Source organism: Pollicipes pollicipes, unplaced genomic scaffold (genome assembly GCF_011947565.3).
Source record: "Pollicipes pollicipes isolate AB1234 unplaced genomic scaffold, Ppol_2.1 Scaffold_4881;HRSCAF=5763_pilon_pilon_pilon, whole genome shotgun sequence".
NCBI classification, from domain to species: Eukaryota; Metazoa; Arthropoda; class Thecostraca; order Pollicipedomorpha; family Pollicipedidae; genus Pollicipes; species Pollicipes pollicipes.
This window is the reverse complement of record NW_023596576.1, coordinates 18,529,516-18,544,189: the sequence shown is the minus strand read 5'-3', so window position 1 is coordinate 18,544,189 and position 14,674 is coordinate 18,529,516. Positions and strand designations below refer to the sequence as shown.

Below are 14,674 nucleotides of genomic sequence, written 5' to 3'. Positions count from 1 at the left end.
CTCTGGCGTGGAGGAGAACAGAACAGACTGAAGGATAAATAAACGTAATATATCCATAAACTTGAAGAAAATCTCATACTCACTTCCAGCTGTCGCAATTGTGATAAGCACACACAGCTTCCTTTAAATTTCCTGGCTGGTCGGAGAGACCTTACTACGGTACTACTGAAGCGCATTAACCAGCCGTGTTTCGCGAGCACGCGTTTGGTATCAAAATGTAGTAGTTCAATGAAAGTCCCTTTGGGCGTTCTTTAAGTATCAACGTAACTAAAATAATGCCGTGAAAGTCGATATAACGATTACATGTAATCCATAAGCTTGGCTCATGTATTAACTGTGAATTCCTGTACCTATGCTAATGGTTTAGAAATATCACATTCAGGATTGGGTTGAGCTCTATTTTAACTGCTATTTTCGTCAGAGTTGGCATGGATTCATTGGGTAGGAATTTTTGCCCGAATAAAGTATTTCCAGAGTATCCGAGTCCGATCGGGATTCACGCTTTTTTGTTTTCAGTCTAAATGCGGACACCCAGTACGTTTTTTTCATAATTGGGCAGTCTGCTTACGAGTTGGATGCATCAGGAAATGTACTGAATGATTTCCGCCCGAGTGCAAAGGACGAAGGATCATGACTCCGGTACCGATCCGACTCCGATCGGACACGCGCCCCGCTTGATCCGAGTCCGATCGGACACGCGCCCCGCTTGATCCGAGTCCGATCGGGACACGCGCCCCGCTTGATCCGAGTCCGATCGGACAGGCGCCCCGTTTGATTCGAGTCCGATCGGATGCGCGCCCCGCTTGATTCGAGTCCGAATCGGACACCCGCGCCGCTTGATCCGAGTCCGATCGGACACGCACCCCGCTTGATTCGAGCCCGATCGGACACGCACCCCGCTTGATTCGAGTCAGATCGGATGCGCGCCCCGCTTGATTCGAGTCCGAACGGACACCCGCGCCGCTTGATCCGAGTCAGATCGGACACGCACCCCGCTTGATTCGAGTCAGATCGGATGCGCGCCCCGCTTGATTCGAGTCCGAACGGACACCCGCGCCGCTTGATCCGAGTCCGATCGGACACGCACCCCGCTTGATTCGAGCCCGATCGGACACGCACCCTGCTGATTCGAGTCAGATCGGACACGCACCCCGCTTGATCGGAGTCCGATCGGACACGCATCCCGCTTCACCCGGCTTCTATAGGCCCAAACGGCAAATATAATATGACAGGCTGTCATAACGACACTTCATACAGTCCGTCGATAGCAACAATTTCGGTACCACCTTTTCAAACATATGTTAAATTGATAAGAAATGGAACTGATAACAAACGTACGTTTCTGAGATCTACTATCTATAAGGTATCTAGAATTGGCGAAATGTTTTGAGTGGAGCTGTGAAACCTTTGGCATTATTCATCAGTGGTCTCATGTTTTGCTCACGTTCGTAAGACTGGGGTTCAAATGCCAGGCAGCGCGAATTTCATTAGTCACGTAAGAAACCGTTTACTCATTCACGACACTTATAATCACGGCGGTTAGGGGCTTAATGAACAATCAAACGGTTATCATGAGTGGCATACAAATGGGCTGCGAAGTGGCCAAATGGTATACCCAAAAGGCTCATCGCATAAAATCCAAATGAGAATGCAGTGTTGTACATTGCATGCCAGTAACTTTCTGTCACGGCGGCGCGAAATAACCAGCGTAGTAGACGCACCCCTTAACCACAAATACTACTACTAAGCTTCCAGATAGGGATCAGCCGTATCACTCATAGTAGCAAGCAGCGTTCTTTGCGGGCCCGTCTTGCCGCCGCCAGGAATGTCCGACAGAAAGTTTTCAGTAAGAAGGGCTTAAGCTCCCCCCAAACTTTGTGACGGAAGTGGAAGTGGAAAAGAAATCTGCAGAGAAACACGTTTTTCCTGCATGTTCAGGAAGGTCTAGCCATTTTCTTGCTCAATCCGCCACTAAACGACTTTTAAAAGCTGCGCCCCAGACGCCAGCAATAAGGCGCTTGACCTGCACCAGCACCGCGGCCCGGTATGTGCCGACAATGCAGCGCTGTGGCGCGCCCGAGCGGGGGGTAAAGCCGGGTAACGCGGCGGCAGGCTCGGCCGGCCAACAAAAACGGGCTGTCGCCGGGGGCCGACCGAGGGCAGAGCTGCGCGGCGGAGCCGCTGGGCGGCGCTGCCGGTCGCGCAGTCCTCCCGGGCTAGAGCCAGCTGTCGTTTCGGGTAGTATTGCAGGACTGGGCTGTGGTGCAGCTAATATGCTCGTGTGAACAGGACACCTCTCTTCACCGAATGACCAGTTAAGAGCAGCGGTATATTGGCTGGTTCGCCGGGCGGCATAGCAGCCCCAGAAGCCCGCACCAATCTTCATGTGCGTGGGACTAGCTCCGATCATCGTGGCACGCTGCCGTCAAGAAGGGATAGGGCATCCCAACGAACACCGCACATACTGTCTTACATATGCCTCAAGCGCAAGGGAGCGTGAAATACGCTCCCAGCATTGTTTGAAATCCAGTCGACCCAGAACCGCACCACCACCGTTTCGGTTCGCTCCACTTCTGCCCAAGAGCGCTTTTGTAGTGACTGATTGCTGGCAGGATTCCATGCTGGCCGACCTTTTCAGCGTTCGGCATCGCGCCAGAGAGATTACGGTGACTTCTCCGAAACGCTGGGAGAGATGGAGGAGTTCATCACTATATGGACTAGAAAAACTCAAACCCTTGGGCTGGGTATGCTTTAAGCCGCTCACCGACAATGTGCTATCAAAGGCTAGGTGCCGCGTACGTGATCCTGTCATCAGTTGACTGAGGAAGGGGACTGAGGGGCGCTAAATCAAGGGAATCAGCAGCCCGCTGTATGCGTGGACAATCCCAACCAGCAGCGGTGAAGTTTCTCTGATGCTGTGCGTATCATTCAAACTGTTGCATTTCATACCCTTTCTCTACGCTTATAAGTCCCCTTGTATCGAGCCAAGGGCTCTCTCTCTCTCTCTCTCTCTCTCTCTCTCTCTCTCTCTCTCTCTCTCTCTCTCCTATCTCTCTCTCATCTCTCTCTCTCTCTCTCTCTCTCTCTCTCTCTCTCTCTCTCTCTCTCTCTCTTTCTATGCTCATTGGAATTTGTATGAAATGTATTTGTTATAGTGTAACACGCATGTGCAATAACTGTTGGCAATTAATAGCTCGAGGTAAACATGTGAAATCAGGATGATTGTAAACTCGTGATGCTGTTATACAACATTCAGTCCATTTAGCACGCCTGCAGCACATTGAATTGATTTTCCAGACATTTTCATTTCTCCACTCATCGAAAATCTGCAAACACACCTGGCATGTTGTAGAAGGGGTAACCAGACTGGCGTTTCACTCACAATAGCGGCCAATTTAACTGCCAGGCCCTTAGCTGTGGCAGAATATGCTGGAAGCTTCTCCACCGCTACGATGAATGATGCGGTCGGAATGCTCCTGCTGTCTCTGCCAACAGCTTCCAGCAGACCGCTGCGCCGATGTCCATTGATCAGACATAACTTCAAACGGCCGGACTCCACGTGTTATGCGTCACGTGTCACACATGTAAATTGCGCCTCTCACGTAATGAAAGTCACATCGTTAAATGTTTCTATATTCACATTGCTGATATGACAAAAATGTGCACCGATGAAGGCCCGTAAGAAGCATCATCAAATGTTGATCAGCATGCGTCTTCAGCAGTAAGCGGTGAAACTTCTTGCTTTTTATGGAATTAAGGTGTGATGTGAGAATCAGAACAGCTGAACTGCAAGAGCCCTAGTTGTAACTTTATTTACGTTTTTCTACCCGTTTTACAATACAGCGCAATGTTGCCTAAATTTAACAATATATAATGCTGCTTCCCCAAAGAGGCGCCATTATGTATTAACAATATATCATGTCGCCTGCGACCCATGCTAACTGGATTGGCATTCGTAAATTATTCGTGCAGGTTGACCAGCTGCACCTATGTGCTGCACAAATGACGGAATGAACTGGAAATCGAAGTGGCTGCTGAAATTGACGAAGCATTATTTTTGCCTCCGGCAGGCGTCGAGTTAAAGGCTGCCCGTTAGCCTTACATTGCTTTGGTCGGATGCAATCAGTTAGTAACGTTCCGAGTTGAGTTGCAAAAAACGACGGACTAGCACCAAAGACTTCCAAAAGGCTTTCCGTGGGTAAGCTTGGCCGTAGTAGCAGTGTTAATGGCAGTGTTATAGAAATTGTTACCAAGAGAGAACCACGCGGTCCAATTTCGAGGGAATGATCATGGGATAACGTTAAGGGCCATGACTTAAAAAAGATATGCGAGCGAGTGGTATACGCATATATCTGGATTACTGGATTCTGCCGAATGTATTAAGCAATATGCGCAATTACGTTGTGGCAGTCTTTACGTAAATCACAGTAGCTGAAAGTGGAATGAGATGGATAAAGGGTCTCTCTCTCTCTCTCCTCCTCCTCCTATCTCTTCTCTCTCTCTCTCTTTCTACTCTCTCTTCTCTCTATCTCTCTCCCTCTCTCTCTCTCTCTCTCTCTCTCTCTCTCTCCTCTCTCTCTCTCCTCTCGTCTCTCTCTCTCTCCTCTCTCTCTCTCTCTCTCTCTCTCTCTCTCTCTCTCTCTCTCTCTTTCTCTCTCTCTCCCACTCTTTCTCTAGCCCGCGTCCTTCCTCTGTGTCGTGTTCTGCCTCTGCCTCTTCTTTTTTCACTATGTTTGCGTCTGCCTCCGGCTCTACTTCTCACTATGCTTCTGCCCCATCAAGGTACTATCTCTGTCGCTGTCTCTGTTTCTGTCTTAATCTCTGTGTCTTCCTCTGTCTTTGCCTTCGTCCCTGCCTCTGCTTCTCTGTATCTACACATAATGTCTATCCCCACCTGCGCCTGTGTCCGCGCCTCTCCATCGCTTCCTACATCTCTATCCCTCCAGCGCTGCAGTAATGAACGTTCCCGTTCCTGCCTTCGTCTCTCCACCTCTGCCTCCGTTTTCGTCTTTATCTCTGTTTGCGTGTCTCTCTATTTATCCGTCTTGTTTTTTTTTTATCGGATGCCATCCCTGTTCTGTATTTTGCCATGCCATCCCTGTCTTATTTTTTTGTCACTATTTACGCCTTTGACTCCGTATTCTCCTTTGTAATGACATCCTCATCAAGATCCACGTCCTGTCTCTGTCCTCTCTCCACTGCCGACCTCATCTCATTTCTCTTTCCACCTAGTCTTCTCCATCTTCGTTTTTCTTTTTCTGTCTCTCCTCCCTACACCTTTCTTTGGCATTGTCGCTGCGTTCATCTGCGCTTTCTTTCACCTTTGACGCTGTCTTATGTTCTGTCTCTGTCTTTCCTGGATCGAGAATCTGTCTTCCCCCGTAACTCCGTTGCGTCATATTGCCGCTGCGTCTAAGTTGCCGTTAACGCCTCCGCTTCTGCATTCAATTTGGCTTTCATCCCCATTCCCATCCCCGTCTATGTCTCCGTCTCCGTATCCGTCTCCGTCTCCGTCTCCGCTCCGCCTCCGTCACAGTCATTGTCACCGTCACCGTCACCATCACCGTCACCGTCACCGTCTGTGTCTGCGTATTCGTCTTCCTCTCTGCGTCTGTCTCAGTCTCGGTTCCCCGCCTGTGTCGGTCTGACGCCCACCGCCGGCCCAGCCCGGAAGCTGTTGTTGGCAGCGGTCACGCGCAGCCTCTATAAAGCCAAGGCAGCGGCTCGGAAGCCTCACTCCCGTCACAGTACCGTGAGAGTCAGCTGGGTGTGGCGTCAGCGTCGGAAGGGCAGTGATCATGCCGCGTGTCGGGGTAGGTGGCTGTTCCCATCTCCCATTGTCACCTTTGCGTTTTAGAAAATTTTTTAGAGGTGCTTCTGAATATCATACAGCGCTGCTAATGGTGCAGTAAGAGTTCCTGCGACATCTTCTATGTCACAGGAATCTTACCTGCCAACGACTTTGCTGATCACTGTGCGCTTATAGATTGTGTGTTACATTTAGTCACAACTGCGTTCATGAGTGCCAAATTATGCGCAGAACGACCTTCGTAGTCGGCGCGTCCTATCCGCCCCCCCCCCCCTCACCACCACAACCATCACTGTGAGAACCAAAGGGCTTCATGCGTAACGACTTGTAAAATAGGCACGTTCAACGTGCATAATTGTGGGTATGCAGTTCACTCGCTAGTGTCTTAAGTCTGCAACAAACTGCAAATGCGGCTTAATAAGCATATATCAGCATTGTGCATTTCGGACTATGTTGTGGACGTTCATGCTTAATAAACAAAATCGATTTGATCGTTATGACTTATCAACGATTCTGTTATAATTATTTCCTTTTTAACTTATAGTAGCCGTGCTGGTTTGGCTGTTTCACATCTTATCTATCATATCTTATCTTTCATATTGTCATCATTTTAGTCAAACACACTATTTTGAGTCTAGGCAATGCCTCGAATAGGTTTTTTCGGTGCGAAATATTTTTGCATTTGACAAGCTTTCGATAGTGACAGTTGCCAACTCGGGAGGCTCAACAATGGGATAGATTCGATTTTTTTGTTCGATTTTTGGTAAAGTATGTGCACCTGTCTTGTACATCTGTATTTCGATGTTGCAATTGGTGAAGGTCCGTAAGGTATCCTATCGTACACATGTATGCAAGCTTTTTGAAAAGAACCAGGTGGCAGTTTTCTGAAAAATGGCGAAAGCAATCATTCACATCCGGCGAAGTGTCACAATAGCCACTTTTTCACACGTTTCTGTAATGTTGTCGCCCCTGCGATTTAGTACTTCAGCCCCTGCAACAATGAACTTCACAGGGCTGTCGCAGCCTCATTGCTACCAAAAGAATAGCCTACCCGAGCCTACTCTATACACTCGGTTAACTGCCTTTACCCATATTTGTTCGGTTGGGTTAATGCCATTGGCCGACAATCTTTCAGATCGCCCGAGAGCATTCTAGCTTTGTAAGACGATGGGAACAACCATTTATGATTCGTTCAGTTATATGAAACACCACTTTCAGTCCAGCATCGGTTTTCCGGTGTCGGAAGAAATGTGCAATGAACCTCCCTAAAAAGCGAAGATTTAGTGTGGTGCGTTTTCCTTAAATCATCCCTGCAGGCCTGCAATGTACAATATGGGCCAAAGTTGCATTAAGATATGCCAATTCCATAGTCGGAAAATGCCATCGAATTTCAACGCTTAAGCTGGAGCGGCTCAGTGATGAGATGGTAAAAATCTGGCAGGACTGAGTCGGTCCCCTAAATGTAAATATCGGTCATTGAACTCTACGCGGCAGGGATCACGGTGTTTTGCGAAGCGTTTTTCAGCTTGGCTTGTAAAGCAAACGGTAACACGAGCCTGAGCGACCCTTCTTCGGGCAGCCGGATCTCCGCGAGCGTCGTGTTCAGTGTCGCAGAAGCCTCCCACCTCGGCAGACGTATCCGTATTCATTGGCCAACAAATTCTGACCTCTGACATTAACACATATCTACGGAACTCATATATGCATAAGACATGTATGATGGATACTAGCAGGAGGCTTGCTTTTGTTGATGCGGGTCCATCTCGAAATTTCCTCGAAATCTAGAACCTCAGCGGCCAAAGACAAATCCTTTACCAGGTAGAGTATCGAGTCTTATCAATAATGATATTTGGTGTGTGGTTGAGTCAAAGAACATGTTTCTCTCAAACACACCTCCCCGTTTTCCCAACAAAGGTAGGCTAAAGGCAAACCCCGGTGTCCGCTATGCCTTGCCATTTGGATATGGGCTAAATGTGGTGAGAGGCTCGCCCACCAGACTCCCTAAAGTAGAGTGGCGTCTCGTTGGCAGGTGCCCGTCAGTTCTCCTCCCCCGCGTTCCGAGAGAGGGGATTGTCGCAACGCATGGGCATATCCAGGGAGGAGGCCGGGGAGAGTGGCCATCCTGATACAATACTGAAAGGCGGACGTCTTCCCTCTTTATGCTGACTTTTGAGAGTGGTGCCGCCTTTCCACCATAGTTCCACCCAGGACTGGGTGCTGCGCACGCCCCTGACCGTCTTCCGAGAATCGGTGTCACGACGGCCGGCCTGAGTGGGGTAGTCCAGGGAAACGTTCAACAAAATAAATGCCGCAATGTGGACAATTATTGAACGGGATGAGTGCATACTGTGCTCTAATGCATGCATCGTTGTTACACGACCAATTCAGAGCGCGTGATGCGGTTACTTGATACTCCGTTGGAGTCGACAACTCCACTTAACTGAATTCGCAATCTGGCTTTTGCCTACCAATCTCCAAAGTGACTCGCTAAAGCAGCAAACCTTGCCCGTGACGGTGATATCCTTTCATCTATATTTTTCACATTCGTCGTTAAGAGCTATGTCCTTGTTCTATAGTTTTCAAACAATCAAACGCTTCTTTGTTTTGCATTTAAAAAAGATGAATGGCGATAATATTTACCGATCATTATTGGATGATTTGAAATATGACCTGGCTGCCATGTATCTAAACATGATCTGTCGTTGAAATAGGGCTGCATTCAGACACTTTTGTTATCGGTGAGGTACGCATCTTTATGAAGTCCGAGCAAGGCCTCGATTATCCATGTTGCAGATCACCGCATTAAATTGTCACTTTACTCACCAAGTATTGTCAAACCAAGTTCCTAGCTATCTGCTTGTTCCATTTTCTGAGCATCATATATCATCATTCTGGGCGACAGAAATGCATTTCCAGCCCCAGCCATCACGTAGACACCGGTCGAGTTCTGGAGGCAGCATCTCAGCGCCCACAACGCCAATTCTGGGTCATCAGTGCCACCCCCGTGCACGAGCCCGCGGCTGGTTCGCGTTACGGGGCGGCTGCGCGCCGGGCCGCCGCTACCCTGGTTTGGTCCAGCCGCGCCGCCTCCGGCTATGAATAGCTGACCTCTACCCGCCCGCCCGGTACCTGTTTGGACCGCTCCAAGCGCTGATACATGCCGGGACCATTCGATGGCCCGCCTCCGCGCGACGCCAGCGCCACCTGGGACCGCGCGGGCTGGGTCTCGCCCTGGTGCGAGCATGGCGCCGCCCGAGGCGCGCCTCCAGGAAAAACGCAAATACTTGGGCCTACACGGGAGCCGTGTTTTGACAGCTCGGACGTAGTGCCGAACTGCTTTAAGTTGCTTCGTCCGGTCATTTATCCCACGCGCAACTCTTTACCCTACCCGTACAACAGCGGTGTAGTTTCGAAGAGTAGGTTGGGGGTTGAGTAGGGAAAATGACAAAAGCTCCCGCAAAATACACACACACACACACATCGGTTCCTTTCCGAATTAGGCCCACCTTCTTCTCACAGCTGGGGAGCCCTTCGCGCATTTTTCTCTGCTGCCCCGCCTCTCCTCTTATTTGAGCCCTTCGTCAATTCAAATACAGGTACAGATACAGTGTGCCGCATTGAGCAGATGCCTGATGCCTGTTGTGCGTCTTCGTTAGTAGCATCAGGTTCCTCCAAATTCCTTTCGCATGGACTCGCCGTGACCTGAATTTCGGGTGCGGCGCCACGCACGTGCACATAGGCCGGAGATGAATCAGCCAAGCTGACTTCGGAAATGTGTTTCCGTTGGCACATCTGCAAAACGCTTCAAGGAGTTGGACATGGCCCAATTGCTTAAACGTCAGGTCCTGACACCTCTTCAAAAGATAGCCTTTCACCTAGCAATGTCTATCAAGCGGTGTACGTGGGCTTGTAAAGAGTTTAAAGTGTAGCTCACTTCGGCCAAGTGTAGCCATCAGGCCATCACCATGCTTTACAAAACGTGTCAACTCATCTGTAATTTTAATGAGTCTTTTGAGCCGTCGTGGTAATGTGCCAAATCAATTTCGAAGGAACCAACGCCCCATATGAAAGAGGAATGGCGGGACATGAGAGGAATGGGTGTTTAAAAATGTCTTTCGGCTTGGAGGCAAGTCTTTACCCAAACGTAACGAGCCAGCCGCGGGGACGTGGAAGCTGGTTGTTGAGTCTGGACTCCCGTTATTTATCCTGGCGCCATTTGGGTCGTGTTTGAAACGCGCTTGACGCTGGCTCAGGCCCAGGCTGATTCCTCAAGAGGCGATTGGCACGCGGCGGGGGGGGGGGGGGGGGGCAACTGGTACGCGAGTGGCGAGGGGGAGGGGCCGACTGGTACGCGGCTGGCGGGTCTGACAGGAAGAGCTGATGTTGACGTGCCGCTGGCCCTGGCCAGGGCTGCTAATGACACCCTGATTTCCCGTGAGGATGCGCCCGATCCAAGAACCCGATGTGTGTGTGTGTGTGTGTGTGTGTGTGTGTGTGTGTGTGTGTGTGTGTGTGTGTGTGTGTGTGTGTGTGTGTGTGTGTCAGGGCTTGTCCATCCCAAAGAGTCTTTTCGGTCACGGGTGAATTCCTTCGTCTCCGCCAATGACTGTCCCCTATTCCTGCGTTCTAAAGCTGTCGATTCCTCATTGGTCTGACCGTTTGTACCACGTCGAAAACGGTCTACGACGGCCCTGTCAAATAGATACAGCTGTCAAGCCGTCAGCTGTCAGGCAGACAGTTAGCACATGTTATTAGGTCGACAGCTGACACCTACTGAAGCCTGCCTGTGTAGGTGTGAACTGTGTGCATGTGCTGGACAGGGGTGCTTCCTCATGGCGCATCCAAGTTACAAAAATAGCCGACCTATGGCTTGTCGAGCAGGAAGCTTACGGACCATTTCGGCTTGGCTCGAAAAGAACTGATGACAACTTCAGTACGACAAATGCATATCTCCGATGATGTTTTGATAGTCCCACATAGCCAGACAGCAGGCTTGCACAACTCACTTGTGTCGTGATATTAGTTTGGAGGTATGTGTGCACGTTAAAGACCACGACAGGCCGCGTATGGCTCAGAATTGTTTAGCGTCCCACCACAGTATTGCCTCGAGACGGGTGTGAATTATAGGCAAAGCTCGCTCACGTTGGTAGCACTGTGCTTTCAACAAAACGAAGTAATACGTTCTGGGTATGTATCAGTGCTTGGCAAAACGGGAGCGGAATCACAGTGAAGTTCACTGTAGCTGGAATGAAATAGAAGCTTACGGAAAACTTCCCAGCCCGTTTCAACCTTGCGATAAAAGAGTGCGTCTGTTCGTCTGTGCCAGCGCTTATTAACGTGTTTTTTTGGAGCAGCGGCTCTGTGGTGCTCGTCATGCACCAGCAGCCGAGTTCCATCATCGCTACGTTCTCGAGGCGATTGGTTTGCCTCAGCTTACTCTATATCCTTCACGTTATCGTTCCATCGTCACAAGTCACCACCGTCCGATCATCACCCGGTTAAAACGTTCCGCTTGTACGCACAAATTTCTCGCCGCGCTGCCGGGTTCCGTGGCGTGACCCAGTCTGGGGAGGGGCTAAAAATATCGCCTCCGGCGGTCGCCTGCGGCGGTGATTCATGGCCAGCCGCGTGACGTCAGCCCTGGCGTGAAGTGGCCCGGAGATAGCGCCTGAAGATGCGGGGGCGGACCGGCGGCTGGCCAGGCCAGACACCGGATCACGCGCCAGGAGCTGACAGCTAATGAGCCACGCCTGGAAGGCTGCCGAAAATGCCATCAATAGGGATGGTCCCAAGGCCCTCCGGGACACCGATTGCTTCCCTGGTGGCCGCACCAACCCTTCTTCAGCGTTTTGGGCTCCAAATTTTCAGCTCGGTAACTAAACTATCGCGTTGGTTTCGCGTTCGGTATTCAAAGGTACGACTGGAGGTCGTTCCAGCCTGGCGGAATATATTGCGTTCGATATCTCACCTCATGATTGACGAACGTCTCAGACCACTGACCGCCATATTCAGTATCTCACGTCCTGACGATTGACGGACATCCCGGGCTATTGACCGCCGTGTTCGGTATCTCACCTAACGATTGACGGACGTCCCAGACCCCTAACCACCGCTTCCGGCATCTGACCTGACGATTGACCGGTTTTCCAGACTGCTGGACGTCGTGAGCCTCACCTGGAGGCCGACGTCAAGGAGTGGATCGAGGCCGTCACCGGCGAGAAGTGGCCCGCTGGCGCCGACTATGCCGCGGTCCTTAAGTGAGGAGAATTTCTGGAAATTTCGAGTGGCTGTCGGCGCTACCCTGCAGGCAAAGGGCCACCCAGCGGAGTGGCCGGAACTGCTAACTAGTCAAACCAGTCGTCAGTGGGCCTTGCTCTGCATTACCGATGTCGCAATTCATGCGAGTAAAGGGGTTTCCAATGCCAAATATATCCCATGATTTCGTGTTTCGCGACCTTCTCTGGAACGCGAGTGAGTTTCATCCCTGGCTTGCAGCTGAGAGATGCTTGATATACGTCAATATTCGTGATCGGCAAGGAAATATATGACATGATGTTTTCGTGCATATTCTAGAGGCATTGACGCCAAGTCAGCAGTATTTATAACTCAAGATGTTATGCCAAGCACGTTTTAGCGTGTCACGGGCTACAACGAGCTGGTCCTGCGTGCTGATCCTAAAGGTCACTCGGAATAAATTATTGCCAACCATTGCAGGGACGGCGTCGTCCTGTGCAACCTCATCAACAAGCTTGCCCCCGGATCCATCAAGAAGATCAACACCTACCGGTACTTCCTTCAAGATGATGGAGAACATCAACAAGTAAGCATCCGTCGATGTGTTATCAGCTGGACTCCTGGTCTGGAGTTACACTGTGCTGCGGATCGCATCACTCTTACCTTGGCCGGCCTCCCTGACGGACGTCCGGAGGCCGTCTCACCCAGCATGAAATATTGCGACGTCAGTTATGCTATTCATGAATCATGAAATATGCTGGGCCAGTGGTCTTAGATGAATCGTTGAGCGATCCCGATAGCAAAACGCAGGGGCTATTACGTCACTTTCGCTGCTGTCACCTGGCTGACGCAGGCGGCCCGTGACGTATTTGGCAGGTGGTGACAGGCGGGCCATGACAGGTTTGATAAGTTTGATAACCTTGTCTGGCTGGCCGTCGTAGATGCCCAGTGACAGCTTCCCTGACCTGTCGTGATCCACAGCTTCCAGAGGGCGATGCTGGCCTACGGCTGCACGGACGTGGACGCCTTCCAGACCGCCGACCTGTTCGAGGGCAAGGACATTGCCGCCGTCACCAACTCCATCTTCGCGCTCGGCCGTCAGGTGTGTGCTGGATGCCACGGAGCACAGTCAATGTCAGACCACTGTCATTTGTTGTTTATCGCTCCATGTGGCGAGGATACTCGTCTAGAAAAATGCATGTCGATTCAGTAATTGTCGTTTGTTGTTTGAGGCCAGACATAGTTGCCCCTGCGCTGGACTTCCCAATGTACATTTCGTGCATGAGCTGGTTTTACCTGCGCACGTTCTAGGCGCATCTCCTGAGCCTGCACCGCTATTTTCGTGTACCCCAGTGGTTGTCATCGGCCGCGAATGAACTTTTTCGTCCCGTCACTGTCCTACCTCTCTGGAAACCATCCGTCCCTCGGACCTGGAAGTCCCTCGGGCTTACACTGCCGCCGACTGCAGCGCCCAGTGCCGTCTGTCCGTCTGTCCGCCGCTCCGGTCGGAGAGTTCGGCCCTCCGTGACGAGGCCGGCCGCTCCGCCCGCAGAGCTACCTCCACGCCGAGTGGAAGGGACCGTGGCTGGGCCCCAAGCCGGCCGAGGCGAACGTGCGCGAGTTCGACGAGCACACCCTGGCGTCCGGCAGGAACGTTATTGGCATCCAGGCCGGCCCTGGCTCCGACAAGGTGGCGACGCAGGCCGGCCAGAGCTTCGGCGCCGGCCGCAAGATCATCATCGGAAAGTAGACCGGTTACCACCTGCTGTCGCCCTCCCAGTGGCCGGCGGGGGGGGGGGCTGAGCTGGGACTATCCGGCCGTCAACACAGCAGTGGGATGATGAGGGAGGGGGAGAAGTAACGCGCTGACGCTCACTTCCGCCACGTTTTAGACGTACCTCCACGCCGAGTGGAAGGGGCCTTGGCTTGGTCCGAAGCCGGCCGAAGCGAACGTGCGCGAGTTTGACGACGAGACGATCGCCGCTGGCAAGACGGTGATCGGCCTGCAGGCTGGCACCAACCAGGGCGCCTCGCAAGCCGGCCAGAACATCGGCGCCGGCCGCAAGATCATCCTGGGCAAGTAGGCCGCCCGGCACCGATCGCCCCGGTGTCTTGTCTTGTGTGCTTGGCGCCGGGGGTCAGACACTGTCTGCCAGCGGGTCCACAGCGGAATTTCGGTCACAAGCTCTCCGCCAGGTGTCGAGCTAAAACGGCTCGACGCGCAGCCACCAACTTGTCACGTGTTTTCACGATGTTTCATAAAGAATATTGGTTGAGGTGATTAATTCATGATCCATAGAACGGCGGTAGGCATACCAATGCGCGCGCGGTATTTGTCAGGAAACAATGCATCAACAAATACAGGTTTGAAAACTTTCTGAGATATTTCCTGCGCAACGGACGAGAAGTGGCTCCAGACACGATAGTCACATTAGGCATTAGGTAAAGACCAGCGCATATCTAAAGCCCATTTTCTGAGTACGCCATACGTGTGCGTGAAATGTTGTGTAAAAATACCACATAATCAATATTTTGTTTAAATGTGATTACATATGTGATTTTGGTATACGAAGGGTCTGGAGCATAAGGATTTCCGATAGATTATCCTGTTCCGAAAATTAAAGAAAAACT

The 14,674-nt window shown here is 51.2% G+C and overlaps 1 protein-coding gene across 1 annotated transcript; it reads left to right on the top strand.

Annotated features, from left to right (window-relative positions):
* Window positions 1-5,722: 5,722 nt before the first annotated feature.
* Window positions 5,723-14,421, top strand: LOC119099739 (muscle-specific protein 20-like). The gene is given in 6 exon segments (XM_037222802.1): window positions 5,723-5,813; window positions 11,960-12,066; window positions 12,524-12,590; window positions 12,592-12,629; window positions 13,025-13,145; window positions 13,936-14,421. Coding segments are annotated over 6 exon segments (540 nt in total). The 5' UTR covers window positions 5,723-5,798; the 3' UTR covers window positions 14,128-14,421.
* Window positions 14,422-14,674: the final 253 nt, after the last annotated feature.